At 38.5% G+C, this 20,407-nt stretch overlaps 1 protein-coding gene across 1 annotated transcript in view; it reads left to right on the forward strand.

Annotated features, from left to right (window-relative positions):
- OXA1L (OXA1L mitochondrial inner membrane protein) overlaps nt 1–20,407 on the forward strand; it is a 51,214-nt gene that overhangs the window by 13,914 nt on the left and 16,893 nt on the right. Inside the window, exons 3-9 of the mRNA XM_067111451.1 lie at nt 548–620; nt 749–841; nt 6,941–7,129; nt 7,294–7,437; nt 14,038–14,123; nt 18,853–19,017; nt 19,481–19,588. Coding sequence (XP_066967552.1) covers nt 548–620; nt 749–841; nt 6,941–7,129; nt 7,294–7,437; nt 14,038–14,123; nt 18,853–19,017; nt 19,481–19,588 — 858 coding nt within the window. The remainder of the gene's footprint in view (nt 1–547; nt 621–748; nt 842–6,940; nt 7,130–7,293; nt 7,438–14,037; nt 14,124–18,852; nt 19,018–19,480; nt 19,589–20,407) is intronic.

The following is a 20,407-nucleotide window of genomic DNA, read 5'->3' on the forward strand; positions in this document are numbered from 1 at the left end:
AGGTGCTCTCAGTTATCATCATTAATATTTAGAAGTCCTTAGAACACATTACAGACACCACCCTACTTGAGAACATTCACCTTACAAACATTCAGAGATACAAACAGACAGGATTACAAATTAGAATTGTGTTTAGAGCGCTTCCCTTTGCCACCCATAAGTTCAAATTCTATTTTGCACACCTATTCTGTACATTCAGTACTGTAGGTACAGTTCATTGCATTTTAGGATGAAGAAACGTACAGTGCTGTACTGATTTTATATCATACTGTACTTAAATAGGCATGAAAAGTACAGTAACCAATTTACAAACAATTCATCATACAAATGGCAGTTTAGAATGTAACTTGTTTGTAAGTAGGGTGGTGTCTTTACTGTACTGTAGTAGCGTTTTACACTGAGCCCCTGCCTTTTCCTAAGTAAAAGCTTTTTGTAAGGCAGTGATGTGTATTACAAAATTGTTTTATGGCATTAATTGTTAAGGTTAAGATGGTGAATATCTGTGTACTTAAAAAAAAAGTAAATTACTAATTTACCATTTTCACAGGCGTTTGTTGTTAGTGCAGCTGAACCCCTTCCCAGTGACAGTGAAACTGAAGCCCCTCTCATCAGTAGTGAAGGTATATACAGTTTGCATACTGAATTTTGGTGACGATATAAGTTTGTAGGAAATATTTAGTTTAACTGAATGTCAAGTTTTTTTTTATAAAGAAACTAGTCATAATTGAAAATCTTTCATTCGAAACAGATAGTGGTATTCTTGAGGATAAATCTGTATTGGAGTCACCCAGTATCATAGATGCCTCTGTTGAGTCGACTTTGTCTTCAGAAACCACGATAGGTATGTGAAACACCCAGTTTTAAAATATGTAGTTGTTACTATTATTATTATATTTATTATTATTATTATTACAGGCAGTCCCTGGTTATTGGCGATCCAGTTTTACGGGGCTTGCCTAGCGACGAAAGTTGGCAATTTTCGGTGCCGAAAATCGCCGATTTTCACTTATTGGCACTGATATATTGGGTATTGGTGCCGATATATACCTAGCAGAGGCACCAATAAGCCCTGAAACTTGTCAAAAAAATGCTGAAAATTGCCAATTTTCGGTTATCGGTGATTTTCAGTTATCGTCACGCCGTCAGAACGGAACTCCAGTTGATAACCAGGGACTGCCTGTATTATTATTATTATTTATTATTATTATTATTATTATTATTATTATTATTATTATTATTATTATTATTATTGAAACAAGACGGCCCTGTAATGAGGCTATTATATCGAGAATTAAAAGCCACAGTGGTGTTAAAAATATTTATGTACAAAGTTAAAAACGAAAAGGAGAGACTTTCAGATAATACTCCATATCCCTCATCAGTCCAACTAAGCGGTAAAATAGTGGAGTCTTGTAACAGTGTTGGTCAGGTAACCCCTGTTCGATTGTTTCTGTTGGCGAGGCAGTTGGAACGGTGAAGTGGTCGTACGGGTGATTCCAGGTCATCAGAGACCCCAACGGTGTCATGACTCTCAGCTATAGCAACATCAGTCGTCTAGGATAAAAGAGGTGGGAGCATCAGTCGTCTAGGATAAAAGAGAGGTGGGAGCATCAGTCGTCTAGGATAAAAGAGAGGTGGGAGCAGCATCAGGGGTCTCACAGTCACCAGAAACATGAATCTTAAAATTGTCAACAAAGTGGCCAATAATTAGTGAATTAACAAAATTATCCTCATCAGTGAAGGTTTTGTTCCCTTCAAAAGCACATCCCTTTCTTATAGCAGCCCCTTCCACTAAGCAATAAACATTAATATCCCAGGGAACCCCTGCAGAGTGAGTTTGAGCAGCACTTTACATAGATTTATTTTGTTCATCCATGAGTGGAATAGCCTTTGGAAGTGACTGGCTTTGCATCGGCTGACTGTCTCATCTGTGGAGTTGACCTTTGGGAATACTTTTGAAGCGTGGCCATCGGTCGTGTTGCTGTGGTCCTAGTTAGTGCGTGGTGTTTTGGAGGAGGTGGCTTCCCAGATCTGATGGTTAGGAAGTTGCCCTGCCTCCAGCAGACTGTGCAGATTCCTTCCTCTGCTGCTTTTACGCCAGAGGAAGTAATATCCAGAGGACGCTGAGGCTTTTGTTTTGGTACTGGATGCATAAGCTTGTGGGCTGATGAATGACCTCCTGTTGGAGAGAGTTCATCGGGAAAGCGTTTCGTTTATCACAGCAAAAGTAGCTGGATTGGAGACTGTGTCTGTGATGTCCCTCCAGATCATTTCATGGCTTGACTTCTGGTTAGACACAGCAACGATATCCGCTGTGTCAGGCTTTTCATCTAGGAGCTGGAAGGCAGTTTTCAGTATGTTCTTGTTGGGAGGTGGGGCTCTGACCTTTCTGGCACACCAGAATGCCAACTGGTGGGCAACCTTACATCTCAGAAGTAGAGACACGATTACCCCTCTTTTCTTGAAGCAAGATTTGCACGAGAGTATGCTTTCACAATGGAAGAGTTTGGGTTTAGGCTCATCACTACTCTTTCCCAAGATTAGTGTGGGCCACAGTAGGGGTTGCCTGTCTTGCCACTGGACCATGTGGCAGGCTTCCATTCAGAGTTGATTGCCCTCCTCTATTGGATCCACTGAACAAGTGCCACTTGTATCCTCCAGATTCACTGATGTCTCTGGACCTGTCGGTGTAAGTGGAAGTGATGATAGAGAAGGGCGTCATAGAAGTTGTAGACTACCAATCTCCAGGTTTCTGCAGTCAGATTTTCATTGGTGGAGAAGGTAGCAACTGGGAGTTGAGACCAGTGATCAACCTCTTGTCCCATAAACAAGTTTTTTTACAGACCTGTTTTAAGATGGAAACAGCACAGTGTTTGAATCCACCCAAGAGAGAGGGACTTTATGATTTTGATAGCTCTGAAGGATACATACTTTCAAGTACCCAGTCTTCAAAATTCTTGGAAGTACATCCATCTACCGGTTCAAGGTGATATTGCAGTGGCTTCTCAGGTGTCATCTTGGACACGTTACAAGGGTATGTGCTTGTTGTGGTGCCTGGACGATTGGTTGGTCCAGGTATCCACAGAGACATGAATCCTGGACAGACGTTGCCTTCTCACCTAGATAAGCTTAAAGATTAGGCAGCAGAGAGATCCTATCTAGTACTCTTGTGAGCAAGCTCAGGGAGTGACACAGTTCCTGCCCTGGAAGGAACAACTGGAGTGCCTCTCTGGATCTTCTTTCCCAACGCTTTCCCATGAATCAGGATGCCAGGGAGGACTTGTTATGGTGGATAGACAATAGAAAATTCTTAAAGGGAGGCCTGTCGAATTATCTGCCTCTGAAAATGCTTTTTTTTTTTTTTTTCAGACACAGAAGGGAGGGGTTGAGCACACGCCAGAGAGGAGCGCTTGTTTCAGGTGTGAGATTGAAGGATGTATCTTGACCTGCACATCAGCATTCTTGAGATACAGGGAGGATGGCTAGTATTGCATGCTTTTCAGGAATAGTTGAAAGGTGACTTGATAGTTTTGATGAGGAACAACACAACTGTTTCGGCTTATGTCAACAAGCAAGGGTAGAGGTGTCTCACTTGCTACACCAGTTGGCAGTGCAGATCCACGGGTAGACTGTGGGGTTGCAGAAGTGGGCCATCAGTTTGACTACCAGTTACATTCTGGACAGGCAGAATGTTATTGCAGATCAACTCAGTCACCAGGGTCAGGTTGTTGGGATGGAATGGTCCCAGCATCCTTAAGTAATTAAGAAATTCTTTGAGTTATGGAGATTTTCTGTGCTTGATCTGATCACGACCAGGTTGAACAGAAAACTTCCAGTTTTCTGTTCTCCAGTTCAGGACCCCTGGGTAGTGATGGAAGATGCATTTTAGCACCCCTGGGACAACCTGGACCGGTTTGCATTTCCATCTTTCAGACTTTTTTGCATTGTGATGAACAACTTGTCACCCCCACCCCCATGTTTACTTGTCTCTGGTGGCTTCTCGTTGGCCACATTCTAAGTGGTATCTCAACCTGCTGTCTCTTCTGGTTGAGGAACCAAAGAGCTGCCCTTATGGCCCACCCTGTGTCGGCACCACGTTTGCTGGTACCATCAAGCAGTGCACTCACTGCAGCTTCATGCTTGGAGGTTATCCAATGTCTCATGTAGGGGAGAGGCTTTTCTTGCAGGGCTGCAAGGGAGATGTCAGGGTAGCAAGGGAGATGTCAGGGTAGCTTGGACATTCGTCATCAAACATGTACTAGGGAAAGTGGGCCATGTTCTGTGATTGGTGTTGTAGAAGGGGTATCCCTCCATTTAGAGCATCTGTTCAGTAGATCATAGACTTCCTCATCTACCTTCACCGAGACAAGCTCCTTTCATTGTCTGCAGGTTTTCAAACTGAAGGGCTTGACCTCTCCTCTTTTGGTGGAGTTGCATATGCTGATTAGGAGTTTTAAAAAGGTTTGTACTCCTCAGGAACTCCAGCCCCCAGAGTGGGGCATACCCCTGGTTCTTTGGAGTCTTACCAGGGAACCTTTTAAGCCTCTGTGTCTCAGGCTATGGACAGAAACCTCGACACTTATGACTGTTTCCTATTAGCTTTGTCCTTGGCAAAAAAGGTGGGGGAGTTACATGGCCTGTTGTATATAATTCAGCATTCAGAAGGGTGAGGATCTCTCTTCTTCACCGTCATTCCTGAGTTTTAGCGAAAATCTTGGTTCCGTCTATGTCAGGCAAGAGATTCAAGAGTTTGTTAATCCCCTCCATTTGAGACTTCCCAGGTGGACATCTGGATGAGATGCTTCTTTGCCAGGTTTGGGTTATTAGGTCCTATTTGAAAGGAACCTACTCCCAGTGGCCAGAGTGTATGCCTCTTTTCATTATTACAGGCAAGCACAAGGAGGAAGTGTCTAGGAACACATCCAACTAAATGAAGTGATCAGATAGGCCTACACCTCCTTTGAGGAAAAGGTTGGCCTCAATTCCTATGTGAAAGCTCATGAAGTTGGGCATAGGTCCGTCCCTTGCTTTTCAGAAGAACTTTGGTTTTTCAAGTAATGAGTTCAAGTTTCTGGCATAGTCAGAGTATCTGTACCTAATTCTACTTGAGGGATGTCACCTGCAAGTCTCTTGATATCTTCTCATTAGCACCTGTGGTGGCTGCAGAACAGGTTGTGTAGTCACTCAAGCTCCATTTCAGATAAGGTCCGTATCTTATCTGACCTACTTGATGCCTAGTTTAAGTTTGGATGTGTGAATGTGAAAAGACTGGGTTCCCTTCCATCCTAATTCCCTCTTTCAAGAGCAGCATCTGAGCTGAAGTATATGCTGTAGTCAGACGAGATGTAGATGAGTATATTTTGGGCCTTCTTTCCCCATCAGTGATTGGGAGGTGTTGCCCTCATTCTCTCGCATAACAATGGGGAGGGGGTACTTGGTAGAGTTTACTTCTTAGCCCATTATTTGAGATAGCTAGAACTTTACTACCTCCTGACTTGAAGTCTACTAAAGGAGATGTCATGGTTCTCTGATTTTTCTTGACATGAGTTTCCCTTCTCATTTTTAGGGGTACTTGAACCCAGGGCCTTACTGCTCTGGCCAACCAATTTGCCAGATTGGCAGGAAGTTACAGGAATCATATCTGTGGTGATTCCTATTCTCCAATATAAAAGGTGATGGCTTGTATTTCTCTAGGAAAGAATAAATTTTTAAAAGTAATTTATAGTTTTCCTTAATAATACAAACCATAGCCTTCCATATGCTTAAACCCACCTCAGCCATGCCACTCAGTTCTGTGGCTGAAGGAAAAGTGAGCATGGAGGTTGGTGAGTGAGGGATACTCCCCCACTCACCCCTCATATCCACTTATTAGCTACCTGGTTACTAAGTTTTCATCGATCAATTCCAGCTTGTGCTGAAGGGTACTCCTGTATAAAAGTCTGGTGTGTATGCCATGAAAAAATGCAGATTATATTAAAAAATTGCAGTATTTTCTCATGAAATATCAATGATAATGTTTTATGTTTTTGTTGGGCTTAATATTACTACTATACTGTACTGCATATCAGCAATGTTTGTGAGAGAGAGAGAGAGAGAGAGAGAGAGAGAGAGAGAGAGAGAGAGAGAGAGAGAGAGAGAGAGAGAGAGAGAGAGAGAGAGAGAGAGAGAGAGAGAGAGAGAGAGAGAGAGAGAATATTATAGACTAGTCAGGCAGATGTTTGTAATATTGTTTGTTTGTGTTCCTATATTTGAGTTCATTGAATTACCTATGATGTGTTTTGGCACAGTAATGAATTTTTTGTATACCACACCCCATAGATAACTTAAAATTATAATATTAGATATGATAGGCTGTAGGCAAAGGCACCTCTTTCCTTGCAGAATGTGTTCCTGAAAGCAGGATGTTGAGATTGAAAGTTCATGGGGTTGAGGCTATGGAAATAAAAAGATGTGAAAATATTGGTTTAATATTCACAAACCAGTTTGAAATTGAGTACCACATATAAGATGACCAGGCAGCCTCAAATTGGGACATATATTTCATTCAATTAAGCAAATCATAATAAAATGATGGGAAGTTGACTGCCAGCTACTGATAACTCATGAGAGAAAGTAAGTCAGAATTTGGATATAAAGGTCAGAGTGCTTGTGAATTCATCTGTTTTTCATTGTGCTATACTTGTATTTCATGTGGCATTTTCAATTCCAGCAATGATTTTATACTGTATTATGCTGTAACCCTTTAGGATCTAACCTCTGTACTATAATTATACCAATGGTTCCAAAATCAGTGTAATTATGTCTTTACAAAAATTATACCCATGGTTCCAAAATCATTCTAATTACATTATAAAGAGTTTATATGAGTGTTTTCCTATGTTATTTTACCAATTGTTGTATTGCAGTGACTGAAATCATACCATGGTGATTTATTTTACAGAAAGCATAACCTACATTCCCCCGCCACCAGCACCACCTGAAGCACTGTCTCAACCACTTAATGCTTTAGGTGAACCCACTATCCAGAGTCTTGGATTGGGAGGTTGGAGCCCTGTTGGCATTATACAGAATTGTCTTGATTACCTTCATGTTTCATGGGACCTTCCTTGGTGGGGTGCCATAGCCATTGGTGAGTATATTAGACCCTCAGTATCATTTTTGTTACTGGAATGTTTGCCTCATTGAGAGTATTGTATAGCATAAAATTGTTACTTATCAAATAAGTTCTTTGCTATACAGGTCTCTTATTTTGTAAATTTGACATTAAATTAGGCATTTGCATATGTTTTCCAGCAACGGTTTGCATCAGGGTATTGATCTTCCCTCTTGTGATTACATCCCAAAAAAATGCAGCAAAAATGAATAACAACCTTCCTCAGTTACAACTTCTTCAAATGAAGATGACTGAAGCAAGAAATTCGGGCAATCAGATGGAGTGTAAGTAGTTTGTATCTTGTTATAAATATTTTTTTTAGAATAAGTTTCAATTCAAAGTGTAATCTTTTAGAAACAAAGGTAATTTTTTCAGTAAAAACCCATTACTAGAACATGTCAGTTCATCTGTAGGAAAGGAAGATCTGCTGGTGTGGGTAGGTTAGTGCATGGGCATATAGCCCCTTAGGTATATGTAGTTGACCCATGCTTCGGTAGTTTGAAATGGTGACAGATGTATGGTCCTGAGGTGTGTGATGTAGAGGATTTTTAGAGAAAAAAATGAATTTTGTTTTTATGTATTTTCATGTTTTATCACAAGCCCATATCTGTAACTTGGCCTGAATAAGGCAGTAGGCTTACTGAGCTTTTGCCGCTTTGACATGATGAGTAGCACCAAAAGGGACATAGGAGCTCCTTGACAAGGATGTGTAAAGAGTTCCAAGGTTCCAAGGAGATGCTGTATGCAGCTGAAATGTCAGTAGCGTGACTTATTGGTCTCACTAAAGTATTTTATGATAATCTGTATTATTTGTAAAGATAGTGTCTGTATGTGTTTATATTTGCTGAACTCCCAAAGTATAAGTCCAAAATAAACAAAAATATAGTCACAAGGATTATAACCCAATTTTGGCTCTTGTTTTGTTCAGATGCCGAAAAGTCATGACAATGATAATGTTCTCACAAGAGGTGAGAAGTGTAATGTGATTGAACAACATACATGCGCCACCTTTACAATCATTCACCTCATAGATATTTTGAAGTTACAGTGGTAGGTTATCAAAAGTACACAGACTGAGCAATACAGGTACGTCATGTAAATTTCTGTCATTTTTGACTTCAAGGGGGATTTTGTTAGTGAAGTGCAAAAAAATAAAATATAAGTAAAGTTAGTTTATGTGGTCTGCAATAAAAATGTGTCAGAATCACACAAAGATGGAGTCCTTCTTGGTGTGTCGGCAGTTTGTTTACCAAAAGCTGATGCCTCATCTTTCCCTCTGTGAAGCGATCATGTATCATAAACATTACAAGGTATATATTTCTTCACCATTTAAACAAACTTTTATATTTCACCAAGTTCACATTAAATAATCTGACATTTGTTTTCAGTCTCTTTGTTCTGCTTTCTATGCCATCATGACTATACAGTAAACCCCCTGTATTTGCGGGGGATGCGAACCCCCCCCGTGAATAGCTAAAATCCACAAATATTTAGAACACTTCTAAAAACACTTAGAACTGCCTATTTTGATAGTTCAAACACACAAAAAAACTAAAAATGCTTATACAGGTATTATCATACTTATGATGGGAGTTAGGTTCCAGAAAAACCCATCGTTTGTTGGAGAAAATGTACGGTATCTCGAATACAGCCTAGCCTACAGTAGGGTCAGTACCATGTATACATATATGGTAGCCTAGTCTACACTCTTAAAGTATACTCTGTACATACACGGTATAATAATTATTAATATCAGCTAATTCTGGAGGTTCGTGCAGAGTGGCTTATGATAATTCAATACAAAGAGAAATTGAATAACAAACAAGAATTAGCTTAGCCTACACTATGGTGTATTGTATACCTATTCGGTAGCTTAGCCTACATTATACTGTACTATATTCACTTATACTATACAAACATAAGCATAACGAATATGCATCTTCTCCATGGATCTTTTAAAATGTTATGCCTTAATTCACTGTATCCAATAATATTTTATATATTCTTATTGCTTTTGTATTATAAATTGCGATCATTGCGATCAATGTTTTGGTTTGGAAATTGATTAAGCGGTAAGTTTATTTTGTCATATTTAGCTCGGTTCAGAGTGCTTTTCTTGCTTCTAGTTAGTGTAAATGAATCTCTAGATACTTTATTTATATGGGGCAAGGTTATTTTTCGTTATATGAAGTGTTTTTAAGTCGAAATATAACTTGAACTACGTCTCATTGTGATATTAATTTAGCAATTTTTTTTATTTAATAGATAACTTTGGCTGTTTGGGGGGCATTTTTTTTTTTTGTGTAAAAAAAATAAAAGTTCTCTTTGCTATTTTCACTTGATTTCATTATAATATGAGCTTTACGTATTTATTGTTTATCGAGGTAAAAATAGCAGTAATGTGTTCTTTCATGCCCAGTAGTTTTGATTAAAATACTTGATCTCCAATTTTAATTATGGTCGAGTTTCATCCATGTTGCTTATGCATGATAATTTATAGTCATTAGCAGCTTGAACATTGTTTTCTCAGTTTAAGCTACAACTTGCAGCTTAAATTTATCTGTATATTTCCTTGCTGATCTTTTATCCATACCGAATAATTTAAAAATATATCGGTCCTATTCTACTTAATGTCATTTGTAATATAACTACGATAATGGTTTTCTACTGTAAGATGGTTGAAATACAAGCAAAAGGGCTGTTGGTATCCGATTCGGTGATAGCAAAACAACAGTTTCTCATTTGGTTGGCTGTGTGCATTTACGCAAGAGTATAACGTAACTATCAATACTTTTACCATTCTCTTTTACTTTTTTTTAACTAGAAGATGGGATAAAGAGGTGGAGGAAAAGAAATTGGTTTATTTTAATTTGGTCTCTCTCGCTGCCTGATTGTACGCTGCTGCCTGCGTCTGCGTGAAATTTAAAAATATTTTATAAATATTGTCGTATCGGTATTAATTGCTTACCCCATTGCAAAATCAAATTATCGTAACTTGAGCACTACCAGGGTACCTCAGTATTTTAATAGTTTTATCACAAAAAGTGCATTTAGTCATGAAAATGAGATGAAAGTACAGTCATTAGTGAATATTTTTCAGTGAAAAATACTGCGAATGGAAGAATTTTCAGTGAATAATGTGTATATATGTTCCATAGAGAAATCCGCGAATAGGTGAGTCCGCGAATTGTGAGACTGCAAATACGGGGCGTATACTGTACATGTCTTTACACATTGTGGTCCATACTCTTCACCATCCTTTCTTGTCACCTTCTTAGCCTTCCCTTTGTCCAGACTTGGAAATATGCAGGAGGATGTCTGGAAGGCAACCCATTGCAGGAAGAAGGCCACTTACATGATCTTGTAGGGAGAGGAGTGCTGTCTCTTGACTGCCTGCACTTGCTCTTCTTTAGAAACATGAATAGAAGGGTCCACAGTTCTCGGACTATCGGCCACACTAAGTCTTCAGGACATGCCCATGATTGGTTCTCCGGACCAAAATAAACATGGTTATACTCCTTTGTTTATCAACTGGGCCATGTTGGAGTGTGTGCAGTTGGTGTCGACATGGCTTCTGCACCACTTTGTAATATCCACAGGAGATAGGAAGTACAGGCTCCTGCTAGACTAGATCAAATAGCAGAGCCAGCCTGGTTGGTTTTGCTTCTGCTTTAGGTCCATGGATATGCGGGGGATGATGCTCAGTTCTCTTCAACACCTTTGAATTGTGACTAGGTGTCTTGGTCTTGCCACACACACTCAAGCACTTTCCCGAGGCTGAGAATCTTGTTCATGTGTGCCATGACTTCAGTGGAAAATGACCTGAGTAGCTCCTCAACATCTGGTGTCCTTTATTGAGTGCATCCAGGATTTTGCCCCAGAGGCATCACTCCCCTTGTTTGTTGGGAGGGATCAATTTTTTGGAGTACAAATCAGGAAATTTCTTTGTCTTTTCTGGCCTTGACTCTCGGTTGAACAGCCCTGATCTTGCTATGCCATGGTCTGGGCTGACAATATCTTATCAACCAGGAATGATCTTGTAACCAGCTGCTTGAACCACCTTACAGCTGGTCACTGCTGCCTTGTCTCTTAAGTTTTGGCTGCCCTACCCAGGTTCATCAATCTAAGCAAGGCTCATATTTTTTTATTGAATCTTGGTAGAATCAACTTCTGGGGGATGATTGCTCATTTCCTTCAGTGCTGCTACAAGAAGACTTCTCGTGCAAAGTTTTTCATATGCTTCCTGGGGTTTCTTCATGTACCATTCAGCCCCTCATGGAGTGGATTATGTCTTTAAGACCTGAGCTTTATCTCCTTACTCTGCTGAGCCCAGAAACCTGGATCATGGAGAAGACAAGACTTCATGTGGTAGTTGTTGTTAGTTGGGAACATGCATTCCCTATTGCCTACTCTCTTGCTTACACTGCTGCTTAATGAATGTAATTCACCTTTTAACCATTTGCTTACCCTTAATTCCTTATGGCTCTTCAAGGTTAAGGTGTGTTTCAGGAAACCTGTGTATGATTAGTTACCTTCTTGTAGAGTCAGACATCTAACTTTTCTTTTATCTTTACCAATTCACAAACAGCCTGGGACAGGTTGACATGACCCTTTTGTTGAAATATTGTTGGTGTCTAGAAGGTGAACAACTCACTCTTCTTTTCATATTCGATTTTGGGGATCCAGCCTTCATTCTCACATTATCTCAGTAGATTCTTGAGAGGGAAAGCCAGAGGTGTAGCTCCACCTTCATCTCTGCTTTGTCTGTTCAGGTGGTATTTGTTTTCTGTTGCCCATTGAAAGACGTGCTTACATGCTGAACCTTCTCTTCACTGATAGCCTCTTCCCCAACTTTCCCTCTGTAAGACTTGGAAAGTATAGTATTCATTGGTTTTCCAATAGTAACAGGTTTTGAGGAAGGGAAAGCTTCATTCTTTCCCCTTCCTCTGTTGGGGACTGGGAACAGTCTCTACTGTCCTACATGAATGAGATTCTTTTGACTTTTGAGCAGCTCTGTCTTTCTAGTTGAGCAATCTTTAGGGGAATTGATGTCACATACAAGACTCTTCCTTTCCTTTTTGGGTAATTTTCTTCCAACCACTCTTAGGAAGAGGGGGAGATGTAGTAAACACTCAATTCTATACAAGATATCCATTGATATTACTGACTTGGCAATTTTGACTCAACTTCAGTCATACACTTGCTACTCCTCTAGGGCTTCTGTCAGTTGTTATGTTAACTGCTTCCTTAAAAACACTGGTCAACTGACAGGAGAGCATAGCATCTCCCCTTCTGACCCTGAGTCCTTGAATGGTCTTTCAGGTTTCTTTACCAGGTGAATGATTTTGTTTTCCATTCGTGTTCTAGTTCATAGGGTTCTGATTTGCAACTACTGTACCTGTTCAGGCTAGGTTTGAGGAAGGAGCTTGGCTCTCTTCCTTGTATATTTAAAAGGATACCTATAGGCCTCTGGCTTTTGTTCCTTGGTCCAAAAGTGGTTTTTAAATTTTTTTAGCTTTCCTAAGTGCTGAAAAGATAAATATGCATCTTGCCTAAGGGCCATGGTTGGGCTGAGGTGGGAGAAGAGATACACTGGATGTTGGGTCTCTTCATGCCTTTCTAACTGTAAACAGCCTTAACTGCATCAGATGCCATATTGCATTGAAAGTACAGCAATCACCTTTTCCCTGCTCAGTATACTTGACTGGGAAGCTTGCATTAAGGAGTGATGACAGACTGTCCTTTCAGTCTCTAGCCTTTGACATAAACTGTATGGGATATGGCAGAGAGTATTAACCTCACGTTCCGATTCCTTTGGAACAGTGCCACTCCTAAGGAGTGAGTGTTTAAATAGTGAAAGTGCGTATTATCATAGGAAACAATGACAAATTCAAGATATTATACTTATGTCATAATCCATCCTCTAACAATGCCAGCTTTTGTCCCTGTAGCCAGTGGAAAAAGTGATTGGGTTGCTGACAAGTTGGTGGGCCGTGCCGTACCTGCCATCATCAACTACCATTTTGCCAAGCTTCAGTAACTGAATCAGGTGTAGACTTGAGCTATATATACTGTATAAAGGAAAAATGCAAATTAACCTCATAACCCCAAAAATTATTTTGTGACTGCATATGAAGGGTAAATCCCCACCTTTGTGAACCAGTGATCTTTCTCCACACCCTCTCATTAGTAATTCATGTTATTCCGTAGACCAAGTAAATATTGTTAATGGAAAGTATGTTTGCTAATAAACTTTAAATTGGTTAAAAATTTGGGATGCTCATATCCCTTATATTGGTTTCTTCTGCATTTGATTCACCTTACAAGTATTATTGTAGTTTTATTTGTATTATCCCAATAGAGACCTTACAAAATGACAGAAGTATATTTTTGGTAATCCTTAATCTTGTAAGTATGTTGGCAAAGTGATTAAATCACTTTGCCAACATACTTAGCTTTTCTTTACTGCACCAGAAGCGAATCCTTGCCTCTGTGAGCTAGTGATATTGTTTCTCTATACCCACCCTCCAGTAATTCCTTGCTGTTTGGCCAGATTTGGATGTTGTATGTCCTACCCTGTAGAATTGATAGAGTATTGTAAAGGGAACGTTTGTTTGCTGAAAAACACTGAAATTGGTTTTAGATTTTGGCATTTGTCTTAAATGAGACCTTTCCTATCAACAGAAAGTTTCAGTATGCAGTACTGTACTTATATACTGATTTTTGCAAATATGCTAAGGTTAAAATTACCATATCTCATGTTTACAATATTTTGGTTTTACCCAAAGCATCTTAGTTATTGTTAAAAGAAATTGTAAAAGTAAGGTTAGTAAACAAAGATCTTTTGTAAAATATATTTTTTTTCTGTTTAATATTTAATACAGCTGCTCGATTGGCACAGGAGATGATGATCTTCATGAAGGAAAAAGATATCAGTCCAATGAAGAATGTTGTTGTACCTCTTGCTCAGGTAAGTTTTTCAGAAGCAATTGTCTACTGATTAATTAAAAACTTATGTGGTGTATTATCCATGTATTTTTTGCAAGATCTATTATAGGGATAGGTCTGCGGGAGTTTTAATTTCCTCAGAAAGGGTTTTGAGAAATGGGCAAACTTGGAGTGCAGTAGTAATAAAAACTGATGTATTTTGATTACAGAAAGAACTGATGTATTAGTTTTTAAGCTTCCTTTTGCTTTTATCTTCCATATAGAGAAGAAAAGAGAACTTATATCAGAGCTACATGGTAAAGTTATGATATCTGGAAAAGAAGCAAAGGAAAAGTACGGTAAGGAAAGTAGCCATGCAGCTGCTGTGAGAAGAGGGGAGCGGGAGGAAGGGTTTTGAATTCAATACTATGTATCATTTTTTAACAGACAGCAACACAGACTTGCCCAGTTTTACAAATTTGTTCTGGAGTTGAGATTTTTTATATCCCAAATGTATAAGAACGCTTGTAACCTTGGAGGACCTGAACTGTGAAGAGTTATTGAGAGGGAAGAAAGAAAAAGAGTAGCATTAGCTTTAATGAAGTGGAATGAGTTGGCTGGACATCTGATAAACAAAAGTATCTCATGGGAGTATTATCTAACATGCCGGTCCAGAGCCCAGGTAAAAGAGGAGGGTTGAGCATGGGTTAATACCCCTGCCTTCTAAAAAGCATATTATTATGGAAACTTACAGCACACCTATTGACAGATCCTTTGTTGACGACAATGTGAGAAATGGACTATTGAAATGGAAAACACTGAAACTAGGCACTTGGAATGTGTGTAGTCTGTATAGAGCGGGATATGCTCAAACACTCATCAGTGAAGTTAAGAAGTATCAGATATAACTGATCTGCAGGAGACAAGATGGACTGGAAGTGGTGAGTGTAAGATAGATGGTTATATAGTCCTATACAGTGGCAGAGATGATGGTATCCATAGGGGTGGTGTGCCCGGGCTTTTGTCTGACAGCTAAAGTGTATAGAGTGGTTGAAAGCTTACGCCAATAAGTGAAAGATTAGCAAAAATCAGAGTACAAAGTAATAGTAGCATATTCTCCCACAGAAGAGAGTGATGATGATGAGAAAGATGGTTTTTATGAAAAGCTCCAGGAGGTTGTAAAACAAACACCAAAGCTTGCTGTAATGGTAGTATTGGGTGACTTTAATGTCAACTGGGCCTAGCAATTGGAAGACAGTGTCCATGAGGTTAGTAGTTAGAATGGAATAAGGCTTGCTTCATTTGCCAACTCCAATGGGATGGTTGTAGGTGGCACAATATTTTTCCCATAAAGAAACTCACAAGGACACATGGAATTCACCTGATGGAATTACAAGAAATCAGATTGATCACATATATCACATATACAACACAAATTCAGAGGTTTCATTGATGGATGTACGTAGTTTCAGAGAAGGTGGTTGTTATTCTGACCATAACTTAGTGATTGCCGAAGTCAGGACCAAGTTGAATATGAAAAGGAACAGTAGGAATGAAAGGAGAGAAAAATTTGACACTGAAAAGCTCAAAGATGAGACATGTAGGATGGAATACCAAATAGAGATTAGAAACTTACAATTGCTAAATGAAGATGAAGAAATAGGACTCCAGGAAAATGTGGAGACATAGAACAGATTGTTAAAGAAGCAGCTGAGGAAACCATCGGGTACATGGAGAGTACACGTAACAAACATTGGTTTGATGATAACTGTAGAAGAATGGCAGATGAAAGGAAACAAACAAGAATAGAATTCTTTTAGAACTGGCAGATGAAGGGAAACAAACAAAAATAGAATCCTTTTAGAACTGCCAGATGAAAGGAAACAAACAAAAATTAAATAAGGAACTGGATGGCATGGACAGAAACATGAGAAATGGTGGGATAGGGGAAGGCTATAGGGGTGTCAGGAAAATAAAGAATGGGTACCAAGCAAGAGGCAGAATAGTGAAATTGAAGTATTATGGTACAGGAGGACAAAGTACCAAAGATATGGAAGAACTGTTTCTGTGAGCTGTTAAATAGAGATGACCCAGTAAATCCTATTGAAGGGAGACATGCAGGCACCAGATTTAGATAGGGCACCTGGTTTAGATAACATACCAGCAGAGCTTCTTAAGAATGGTGGCATGTTACGCTCAAAGTCCTTACATTTGCAGATGATGTTGATTTCATAGGCACAGATATACAAAATGAATGCTCGTATATACCATTCAAAGAAACTGCTGCCAGAGTAGGACTAGAGATCGATGGAAGTAAAACCAAAATTATTAGATTGTCAAGGAATAACCAACAACAACAGCAACAGCAACAACAAAACATAGGAGATGTTGAGGACATGAGAGAATTTAAATATCTAGGAAGCATGTTAATCCTTAAGGGACGGGCTAATTATATATCATACAACTCCCCAGACCAGGCACATTTAAGGTTGGCCAATTTAAGAAAAAAGCATATCAGTGGAAAGCGGAAGATATGCAAATGCACATGGTGTAAGAAAAAAAATTCTAAAAAATTTCCCCCACCTTCTATGGAAAGTTGAAAGTGACCATTTACAACCCTGTGTGGGGCCTCTTTTACAGAACACTTGTAAGTTTTACTAAGTTACTGCGTGTTTTTTCTAGTAATTTATTTTATTTTGTAAAATTATAATTACAGCTCGTACAATTTCATAACAGATATGAACTAAAATCAGTAACAAATTCTGAGTATATTTGTTGTAAAATATTTATGTAAATTTACTGAGATCAGGAGATGCAGTACTGTAACTTTTTTGGAAGTATACGTGTTTTTTCTAATATTTTCTTTGCACTTTTATTTGCAAAATTACAATTATAACTGACATCATATCATAAAAGAAAAGAACTAATTTACTGAGATCAGGAGATGCAGTATTGTAATTTTTTTGGAAGTATACGTGTTTTTTCTAATATTTTCTTTGCACTTTTATTTGCAAAATTATAATAATTATAACTGACATCATATCATAAAAGGAAAGAACTAAAACCAACAGCAATCCCTGGGTATATTTATAAGCAAATAAATAAAAAGACATCATGGGAGAAAAAGTTAAGTATATCTTAGTCTAACCAGACCACTGAGCTGATTAACAGCTCTCCTAGGCCTGGCCCAAAGGATTAGATTTATTTTATATGGCTAAGAACCAACTGTTTACCTAGCAACGGGACCTACAGCTTATTGTGGAATCCGAACCACATGATGAGAAATGAATTTCTATCATCAGAAATAAATTCCACTAATTCTTCATTGGCTGGTCGGAGAGTCGAATGCTGGGCCAACTGTTTGCTAGCTGAGAGCTCTACCCACCCCTCCAATGAAGAACTACATCATGGGAGAGAGAGGAGCAAGACATTCCCCCTTCAAGTCAAGAAAAAGTACTGAATTCTCTGAGACGCCCACAATTGAGCTGAGCTGAATTCTCTAGTTGCCACAATTCATTTATGGGCCATTGAAGTGATGGAAACTCTTTCCCGCTGGATACAGCCAAATCATGTGGCACGTAATATTAATACTCCTCCTAGGGGATCCGTCCACCACCCAAAACTTGTTTTAGGTCCTCTCATGAGGGGATCTGTTCATTATGGGTTAACATCCAGAAATGGGATGGAGAGAGAGGTTCTGGCTAGAATTACAGCGGGAACAGGTGCTTTTTCAGTCTACAACATCTTTTGAAGAGCAGAAACATCACAAGGTCTACCAAATTAAGAATTTACAACACCATTATCAGATCAGTAGTACTATATAGTTGTGAGACCTGGACACTGACTAAATGTCAAGAACAGAGACTGGTGGTTTTTGAAAATAACATTTTGTGTAGAATAACATGTCCCATATACAATATAAAGGGAGGTGTTTGGAGAAGAAGGCACAACAATGAAATAAGAGATTTAACCAGACAACCACTAATAATTGCCGCTGTAAGAACGTAGAGGATACACTGGGCTGGACATGTCGTTAGAATGGAAGAGGGCAGAATGCTTTAAGTGGTCATGGAGGGATCAGTAGAAGGGAGAAGACCGGTGGGGAGACTGAGGATGAGATGGAAAGATATGTTCAGAGATCTGAGAGAATTGGGAGTGGAGGATCCTGAGAATAACTGGAGACGCAAATGGTCATGGGCCACCAAGAGGCCTGAGAGCCACTGGAGTGAGTGATCCCATCAGTAAACAGAGCAATAATTTGTTTCCATAAGGCCTGGTCTACTGTGTCCAGCAGATACATTGGCAAAGAAATTCAGAAAGGAGGTGATTTTAACAGGTGACCATAGAATGCTAAGATTCATGGTCAGAATGGGTTGGGAAGATCATATTACAAATGAATTTTGGGGAGATCTGATATACTGTAATTGGAAAATTGTGATGGTTTAGATTAGAAGGGATGAGGAACTATTAGTCAGAAAGGTAGTAGATGTGAAGGTAGCAGGGTGAAGACTTGTACTTAGGAAATCTGGAGGGCCATAGGTGAAGTTGGACCAGAGAGGAATTCTGGTAAATGCAAAGGACAGAAAAAGTTGAGAAAATTAATTTTGCGTCTAATCCCATGAAGGAGATTAACATAAAAACGATGATGATTACAAAATAATAAAATGTCCAGGTGGAAAATCTAGTACCGTATCTGTATAATGTATTTTGAAAGATAATTTTTTCTTCCAGCCAAACTTTCATCCTTGTCTAATAGTTACTCTGTGTTTCAGGCCCCACTTTTCATCTCTATGTTTATGGGACTACGAGGTATGGCCAACCTCCCCTTAGAAAGTATGAAGGAAGGGGGACTCCTTTGGTTTGTAGATCTCACTGTTTGTGACCCATATTATCTTCTTCCACTAGTCACAGCTACAACTATGTTGGCAACCATAGAGGTAATTGTTTTAACACTTCCATAAAACATTGTGGATAGTATGTCTTCTACAGTTCCATAAAACATAGTGGTTAGTATGTCTTCTGAAGACATTTTCTTGATGTTTTTAATGTTTATTAAGTAGTTAAAGGAGACTTCTGGTGTGTAAGTTGATAAGACATGGAGCAATAGTACAGTATTTTTGTATGTAAGTTGTTATAACAGGACAAATATACACCGGAGAACAGTAGATACATCTAGCATTTTGTATTTATTAGAGTATGTTGACCTTTGCTTTCCCTTTTCTAAGAAAGTATATATGTTTTAAAAGTTTATCTTTGAAGTATGGCATTTATTGATTCAGTTTTTAAAGCTTATCTTTGAAGTATGGCATTTATTGATTCAGTTTTGTTATGTTTTGTATCTGATAAGATGATCATTCAAGTTTTTATTACTGCATATTATGTAAATTATTAATTTTTCAGCTTGGAACAGATGGAGCTAGAATGAATACTCCCACCATGCAAAATGCCAAGTGGGTATTGAGAGCACTACCTATATTGGTCTTTCCATTCACCATAAATTTTCCTACGGTAAAGTTAACTTGATTATGGTTTAGAATTTTTTCCATCTACTTTTATTGGCTCATCTTCATAATAGAACTAGATCTAGTGCAGCAGTGTTTAAGTGAATATATACTCTATAAAAGACCACATTTTTTTTTAAGTACTTCATATCCATGAAGTTTTTGTCTACATTAGCTAAGAGCTTTTCAGCTAATATAGTGTTGAAAAGGTATATGCTTAAGTGGATGAAAATGAATGTACTTGATACTTGTATTCACAGATTTACAGTATTTCAGAAGATTTGTTTATTGACATTTTTTGTTGACCAGAATTTGTCACATATTTCTGATTTTTTGAGTATAGTGAATGCTTTGTGTATGATGTCAGTTTTTATTTATTGTTTTGTAAATGCCTTAGGACGTTGCCTGAGAATAATTTTTTCTTCATAATGATGCGTATTTATTGTCTTAGTCTCCATATTTAAGAATGGACCATATAATCAGAATGATTTATGTAGTTAATTGTGGTAATTTTGTTTGTTACAAAAATGCTTATAACTGTCAATCTTGAAAGTTCAAACACCAAAGTATGCCTAAAAATACCAGCCTACATCAAATATACATTAAACTATTATCATATTACTGTATTAATCTTTGAAATGATATTATTAATATCATTTCCAAGTCATCTTTAACATTTTATCATTAAAAATATATGTACGTACTGTTTGGCTTACAGCTGTAGGTGAAAATAATCCAGTCCCCCGCTACATGTTCAGCCACTCATATTTTCTTTCATACAGTTACAAGCCATCCCATTTTCTGTTAGAGGGGAAACATTGGTATT

The sequence above is a fragment of the Macrobrachium rosenbergii genome, chromosome 11 (assembly GCF_040412425.1).
Source record: "Macrobrachium rosenbergii isolate ZJJX-2024 chromosome 11, ASM4041242v1, whole genome shotgun sequence".
Lineage (NCBI taxonomy): Eukaryota > Metazoa > Arthropoda > Malacostraca > Decapoda > Palaemonidae > Macrobrachium > Macrobrachium rosenbergii.